Below are 8,468 nucleotides of genomic sequence, written 5' to 3' on the forward strand. Positions count from 1 at the left end.
CCGTGTGGAATTCAAAAAAACTTAGTAAGTAGTCTATGTTCTTCTGGACTATGTTCTACATCGGTTCCAAATTTCATCGAGAATCGTTAAGCCATTTTTGAAATAGGTAGTAATAATTTAAGGTTGTTATTTTGTGGCTAATTTAATTTCTACTTTAAATTTTCTAAGTAAGTACACAATATATTTTTAATCGTAACTGCTACTTATGTAACAACATAATAGTTTATTGCTATGCCTGCTTATTAATAACAAAGTAAAAGTATTTAGTTTCCAGAACCAAAAACTCAAGTTGGCACACAAAGACAAGTAACATGTGTGTAGATGTTCCCACACCAGTGTAGGCTAAGAGCCAGTGCATCAATCTGCAATGCACGTTGCCGCTCACCACCGCCTCAAACATTTCAAATTGTCGCCGTCCAATTACGCGGGTCGCATTTTTCACTAAACGAAGGTTGCGGTACAAAAAACCGAATTTAATCTCGCTAATAAACATGCTAACAAGAAGTCGGGCCACCTGTTGCTTGACGCGAGACGGTCGTCTAGCCAGCCAATCAGAGACCAGCGTCCGCCCTACGTAGCTTCTCATTGGCCAATTTAATTTAAGGGGGGACATACGCGAGGGGGGGAATAAACCGAGGCCGCGACACAAACCGTGGCACAAGTGAGAAAATCGGCGCATTGAGCTTTCGGGAGCTTTTCACCGGTGCGGCATTTTTCAATCACGTCGTCTTGTGTTATTATTGTTTTTAATAATAAAATTAACATAAAAAAAATTATTCACTCTTATATTACACTGAATACTAACTGAATTTAATAGATAAATAATGTATGGACAAAAGTGTATGTAGAATTTAAAATCGAAGTATTGCAAACCAGTGAGCCATGTCTCTCGGCAAGCAACCCGCAGAGCACATCAAGCGGCCCATGAACGCGTTCATGGTATGGTCGCGCGGCCAGCGAAGGAAGATGGCGCAAGACAACCCAAAGATGCACAACTCGGAGATCTCGAAGCGTCTCGGTGCCGAATGGAAGCTGCTTACGGAGATGGAGAAACGACCCTTCATTGATGAAGCTAAGAGGTTAAGGTGAGCTGATGTCATTTGCAAATTATATATGCTGTTTAATACGGTCAATATTTTTACGATTTCCCATACTTTTGTATGTAATGAAGTAACATAAAAAAGGTTTTTTATGCTGATGGTTTCATCCGATAACAAAATAAATTTTGGTTTTAATATAAATTATAAAAAACCGTAGATTTTATATGACCACATGTAAAAAAAAACTTAAGCAATCAATCTAATTTACTTCTAAATGAAAATATGCGTAACGAAAGAACACTATCAAAAGTAAGTATAGAATTTAGGGTTTAATTTAAAACTATACATATTTTGGTACTTTAACCCTTTGAATATTCAGCAGAGATATTTATTTACCTACAAAATAGTGAAGAAAACTTTAAACATTTGAAATAAAACGCGTAATAGTACCGATCTTTTTAATACTTCAGTAACTGAAATATTTAATATATAATATAATTAACTGAAATGGTTAATGTTTTTTAAGGTAAACTTTCCCAGTCGCAAATTAAAGTAGTACTTATTATAAAAGAAAGTAAGGTTGTTTTAAAGGGGATTTATTTACACTATCTTAATGTCAAGGTATATTTTTCATCAAAAGACTAGTACATAGTTATAAAAGTACGAGTATGTTACTTATAGATCATAGATTATAGAAAGAAATGTGATTTAAGTTTCTGTGTCATTATTAAACTTAAGTAGAAACCTTTACCAAACTCTCAGCATAAGAGCGCAAAATGTGACAGAAAGTCGCAACCCTAAAGACGTAGTAAATAACTCACAGACATACAAGGAAGCGTAGAAAATTAGATTATATAATAATGAAGCGAAAACTTTATACCCCTTTCTAATCCAAACGGATTTTTATAAATTAAAAAAAATCACAGTTGAAGTAAGTGCGGAGAAGTGTATAAAGCTATTTTAATATCATGAATTATCGTCAAAATTCAATTAATGGGCGACAACTAGTTTAAAATAATAATTGAATCTAACAGGTCAACTTCACTGTCACGTTTAAGTCTTTTTAAGATTTGAGAACAAAGTTATAAGCGTTTGTCCTAACCGTTTTTAGCATAAAAAGTAGCAGAATATTAAGGTTGTTTAATTGTATTATTAAAGCAGGTAAACACATTCCCCTCAAACCTAGAGTAGATTTGATAAAATTGATAATAAAATAAACCATACAAAGAACAACTTAAAATAAAACCCTCGGGATGATAACAAGATTAAACAATAAGTATTTGCATTAAAAAAACAAACAAGTCATCCAGCCAGCGACGTCTACCACAGACTATGACAAACAAGACACGAAAACAACGTATTTAATCTGTGATACACATCTTATTATCTTTTTAATTCCGTATCACAGAGTAAACAGAGGCTGACAAAACAGGCAACACACCTGTAAGTTATCACTGTGAGAGACAAAAAGGTTTTATTTGTGCTTGCATTGCACCAGGCGGTCATAAATGAACAGTGGTACGATTGTACCACAAATAACAACGTCCTGATAATGGTTTTTTTAATTAGTCAGATGCGTTACATTGGCTACAAAAATAATATTAATTTTATAAATGTCAATGTTTAGATAGATGACGGATGGATGAAGGGATGGATGTTTGTTTGTTTGAAGGTATCTCCAGAACGGCTGCATGGATCTAGATGAAATATCGCATAGATGTAGATCATAGTTTCGAAGAACACATACTAGTTAAGTTTTTTTTAATCGCGCACGGACGGAGTCGCAGGCGACAGCTAGTATAAATAACTATACTATATATACCTAAGCTAATCATTAAATAATTTTAAAGCAAATGATGCCTGGTTTACATTATGCCAAGATAGTAGGACAGTTGCTCACATGGCTCACTTGCATCAGGTAGTGGTTTCACTATGCCAGTTGTATCTTAGCGTTGAATTTGAGTTGCTACTGTCCTACTGTACTGGAATAATGTAAACGAGGCATGATTATAGAACTCAGAGGAATATACCGATACAAAGGATGTCTTACAGTTCTTTATATACGAGTACAATACTGAATAGTGTAGATATTTTTATTAGTTACCTAATAATGATAACGAATTAGTAGACATAAGTGTGTGACTTATTTTATTAAATATGATAGGTACTGTCACAGTCATATTAAGTTTAGTCATTGTTGGAAAATGACTGAAGAAAGTGCATTAGGAAATAAATGTGTGAGAGGACTCTTAAAAAATACTTCATCCGCGAAGTCAAAAAAAGTTGGTTAACAAAGTAAATACTAAGTATTTTTTTTTTGTTAAAAACCGATGAAACCCATAAAAAAAGAGATCAGCAACAAACATAATGCATAAACCCTTCCCCTAATTCCCACTAATCACGATTCTCAGAGCAAATCGTAACTTAACAAATCAATTTAATCTGTGGGAATACCGCCGGCGTTGGAGTGAGACAATTATCTATTATTCATAGTAATATCTTGCATTGTTAGGGGCGGGCGCGTTATCGGGGTGGAGCAGGGCTATAAAAACCAGCTTATGCGTTCGGTCTAGCTCTTTGTAAAAGCTGGCCGCGCCGGGGATGCGAATTTGTTTGTTTGCGAACTGACTCCAAGTTTGACGCTCGAATCGCTTTTTGAATGATATCCTTAATTGATTATTTGTTTTAATCTTTTAAAGGTGCATATTTTATGTTTGATCTTTTATATTTAACATTGATTACTTAGTTATTAAATTACAATAATTTTCACCATTTTAGATTCGTTTTCAATTAATAATGTTGTAGTTAGTAATCTGATAGTTTTCTTTGCTTTTATTGCACCGTAGCATTGCGTTATGTGAAGTTTATCGTCATCCATTTTTTGAGTACTTTTAAGTCTTTGTTTCCTTATTTTTAAAATTTTCAAGACATTACTGTCAAAATTAATTTAAATACTTTTGCTGTATGTCGTGTTATTTTTGCGTTATAAGAACGCGACTCTCGATGTTTACTATCAACACTAGTAGTAAAACTCCTACACGACATCTGTGGATGTCGCCTACAAGCGTTACTAAAGTTAGTAACACTAGTAGTAGTAAGGCACCACGAGCGGCCCTGCTATCGGTCACCATAATGCTCGGAGACGCGCCTCTATTTGCGTTCTTATTTATTCTTTATCGTCGACTATTTGATCGCTGCATACAATCGAAAACGGCTGGCCACACAACACCATAGATAATAAAGGCTAAGATAACGAAATTATATTATGTCTTGAAGAAAAGTATTCCGGTAAAGCTTTATTACATAAAAAAACTGTAGTAACTGTATTTTTTAAAAGTAATTAACGTAACTACTACTTATGTAAACCACCTAGGACTTTTGTTGTAAATTCGACCAGCCTCTTTTATGGTCGCCCGATTTAAATGGCGGCTTCATGTCGTTCTTATATGTATTTATTTATGTTGACTGAAATAATGACACCCTTGTATTTAAATAATTTGTATAGCACTTATTATTGTACTTAAGTTTAACACACTTTCAATACCAAATTCATTGCGCTGAATCTCCATATAAAAAAATAAAACAAGGAACGGAATAAGGCAATAAATCATATAAATCTAATACAGTCATAATATTGACCATCAAAAGGAACAATTTCAATATTATAAACGAAATAAAGCGTCGCCTCATATCGATATCGATATTTGTTCAACTCGATTAAGTCGGACGAAGATACGCCAAAAAGTGTCCGATAAAAAATAGATAGGATTTTTCTTGGGCGAGATATTTTGTTATTTCCTTTGCGCTTATCGTGTTTATTTGGCTCGCAAACACAGTAATGAAGGAATTGATAGTGCGTCGGTCGACGACCCCTGCCTTTTTTACAGAAGACGTTCATAGAATCGATTCGTGTTTGCATTCGATATTGTATCGAATGAATGGAGCAAAAAAATTGATAATAGATAAACTGCAAAGAGTCTTGTTTGATATTGATTTTATATTGTGTAAAATATAAATTCGTGCTAATAAACATTTTTCAAACAATATATGAATTTTGGATCTCTTATGCTTTATGCTGATGACATCGTGCTTGTCGGGAAGGATGAATGCGAGGTGCAGAGCAGGTTGGAAAAATGGCGAGATAAATTGGAGAGAGCTGGTCTTAAAATCAGCAGGACCAAAACTGAACATTTTTTCTGCGATTTTGGTGGTCCGACCAGCTTTTCTCCAATCGCTATAAATGGTGTTGACCTACCAAGCTGCTCCGATTTTAAGTACCTCGGTTCACTCGTCCAATACGATGGTGGTGTTGACCGGGATGTGAAAAGCCGAATAAATGCAGGTTGGATGAAATGGTGACAGGTCACCGGTTTGACTTGTGAAGATTAAATATATATATACTAGCTGTCCGTCCGCGCACAGTTAAAAGAAACTTAATAGCGGTATGAAAAATAGATAGTAGCCGATTCTCAGACCTATTGAATATGAATATAAAATTTCATAACAATCGGTCAAACCGTTTCGGAGGAGTATGGTAACTCACATTGTGACATGAGAATTTTATATATAAGACATTGTATTGCAAACAAAACACTGTTACTTAACATTACGCGCATCAATTAATTTTATGTTAGAAATTAAAATTACAATAGTAATTTTATCTATAATATGAAAACAGTCAAATTAATAACATCGTTATTTCAGTTGCTAAAATAAATAAATTAACCCTATTAACATTATAATAATTTAAAATCAAACTGTTCGCTTTATTATCGGCCGGTCTAATCACACGGAAAATACAATGCAAATAAATACATTGAACAAACAGTGCTCGTAACCTCAGCATTCGGTACTCGGACTATCGTACGCCCTCCGTCCACTCGAATAATTACAATCGACTCGCTGACAATCGCGCGATTCTATCACAAAGCTCGCATAATCGTGCGCTGTGTTGCCGCGCTGCACATCACTATAGATCGCATGTAAAGACACCGCCAGCTGAATTTAAACCTTATAACCGATGAATATAGTTCACTATCTATTGTGCTTGAAGTGTACATAGTGAAGGGTATAGAATAACAGTCGATTGTGATTCGGACAATGCAATAATCCGTGCATTGTTGAAACGACATTGTTGTTTTAAGGGCGGCGCGCGCTCGCGACAATTGTGCGCTTTATTGCATAAATAATAATGTTACTATGGTCGGTAGCCGGTGACATTTCATTGTCAGTTATTTGAACTGACTTATAGAATTTGAGGACACTAAATAATTAAAAGATAACCCATTATGAGATCGGAAACCGTTAAAGGACAGATTAATTAACATTGATGTATGTTTTAAAGCCGCATTCGCATGTTTTGTAGCTAGCTAAACAAAATATAAATGTGTATCTTTTGCCGAGTTAAAAGGCGTATGCAACCTATTTTCCTATATGGTTGAAACTTTAAGAGTCTCTTCTGTAAAGTTGTCAATTTGCATATTGTACACTTATTCGTAGGATCCATCGAGATCGAGCAGTCAGTAACATTTTCATTCTTTCCGCAGAGCACTACACATGAAAGAGCATCCCGACTACAAATACCGGCCGCGGAGGAAACCCAAAGCGCTGGTGAAGAAGGAGCCAAAGTTCGGCTTCGGCATCAGCGGTCTGATGGCGCCCGTGCCACGTCTCTTGCCTCCCTCCCTTCCGCACCCCGTGCCGCAGCTGCCCGTGCCCCACCACCTGCTGCCCGACAAACCTGACCTAAGCAGGGCGCTGTTTCCGCCGCTGCCGTACCCTTTCTACCCCTTTGCGAAATTGCCATCGGATGATGGGAAGTTAGCTGCTGAGCTGGCGCATTTGCAGGTACACTATATAACTTATTTTAAATTAAAAGATTAAAAATAAACTATTTGTCCTCACATACACTCACTATACATCCAATCCCGGTCCAATCACAAAACATGTTTCATTTGGTGACTGTTCATTGGCCAAAGTGCGTAAAAAATAATGCCCTACTTTTAACAAATGTTAATTTAATAACTTCAAAGATATTAGATATTCAAAATAGAACCTAAAATTAAAACAAAATTATATTAAAACTCTATTTTATGCGCAGGCACTGTACGGTGGTGCGCTCTACAGCAGCGCCTTCTACAGCAACGCCCTCTCCCCCTGCGGCTGTCCCCCGCGGAGGTCGCCCTCTCCTCCCCCGGACGTCAAGCGTCCCGTCGCCTACGTCCTCATGAAGAGCGACGAAGAACCGCCCCAACACGTTATATGAAGGCCAGTGCCGCTCCCGGCCCGGCCGCTGCCGCACTGGGAGCGTCCCTCCACTTCCATGCAGGAGAGAGACAGCCCTGACAGTGTATAAGGTGAGGAAATTGAGACATCGATTTTTCTCAGGACATTAATGGTGTACTCAAGGGAAGAGACAACCCTAATTGTGTGAGAAAACCATAGCAATTTTCACAGAAGGGACAGCCCTGATAGTGTTGCACTAATAACGTTGTTTAAAAAATTATTTGTGAAAAACTTAATTTCTACGTGATAAAGGACAAAAGACAGTAAGTGATGATTCAGCAGTCTTCGTGTTGTTGTCAAGTCCGAGTAAATAACAATTTTCGTGATAGAAGTTTATTGTGACTGACGCAATCGAATCTATTGACAATATCGTTGGTTTGACAGTCGATGTATCAAGTGTTAATTAGTATAGTGTAAAGTTTTATGACGTAGCCAATCCGAAGTGTTCTTCCAATGGGATATGTGTAATCATAGCTAAGCTTTTAAGTTTTTATAGATTTCGTAAGAATATCAATGTTATATTTTTAATTAGTAAGTGGGATGGAAATGGCTAAAGCTATAGTAGGACCAATTTAATAGATCGCATTATACATCTATCAGTTTTAGCTTCACAGTGAATTAACATGCTTAAAACATCGATTAAAACGAATTAATCGATAAGACTTCTAACATATGTGAATTGAATTCATTTATTATGAAAAAATCGATGTTTTTTTGTTCGATTTTTTGTAACATCCCTAATGTTTAAAAAGAAAAAGAGTTCTCTGACGCAGCATTGTAACGGCGCGGCGTTCAATGCTCGTTATGTAATTTGAAAAAGTGCAGTTCTAATTTCAAAAAATGATATTTTATGCCCGCCGTTACAAGGTTACGTTATTGAATGTAAAGTCAAATGTGATCTATAAAATTGGCCCTACAATAGTGTGTTTATTGCGCTTACGAAATAGTCTGTAAAAGTTTGTTACATTTATTTTTCTTTAGTATTATTATTTTCCCGTCGATTATTTCAACTTGCTTCATAAAAATATGACAATTAAAAATATCCTCTAAATTACATATTATTTTCTTTTTGTTTATAAATTTTTGTTAGGTTTTTTTCTATGATTATTAATGATATTAAATCTTATTTTCATTGAGATTTTT

At 35.8% G+C, this 8,468-nt stretch overlaps 1 protein-coding gene across 1 annotated transcript; it reads left to right on the forward strand.

Annotated features, from left to right (window-relative positions):
• The first annotated feature begins 671 nt into the window (after nt 1-671).
• On the forward strand, nt 672-7,499 carry LOC106719263 (transcription factor Sox-14). Its single transcript, XM_014513550.2, has 3 exons — nt 672-1,085; nt 6,587-6,887; nt 7,141-7,499. Exons 1-3 carry the CDS (start codon nt 883-885, stop codon nt 7,303-7,305), a joined length of 669 nt encoding a protein of 222 aa, XP_014369036.1. The 5' UTR covers nt 672-882; the 3' UTR covers nt 7,306-7,499.
• Nucleotides 7,500-8,468: the final 969 nt, after the last annotated feature.

Source organism: Papilio machaon, chromosome 1 (assembly GCF_912999745.1).
Source record: "Papilio machaon chromosome 1, ilPapMach1.1, whole genome shotgun sequence".
Taxonomy (NCBI): Eukaryota; Metazoa; Arthropoda; class Insecta; order Lepidoptera; family Papilionidae; genus Papilio; species Papilio machaon.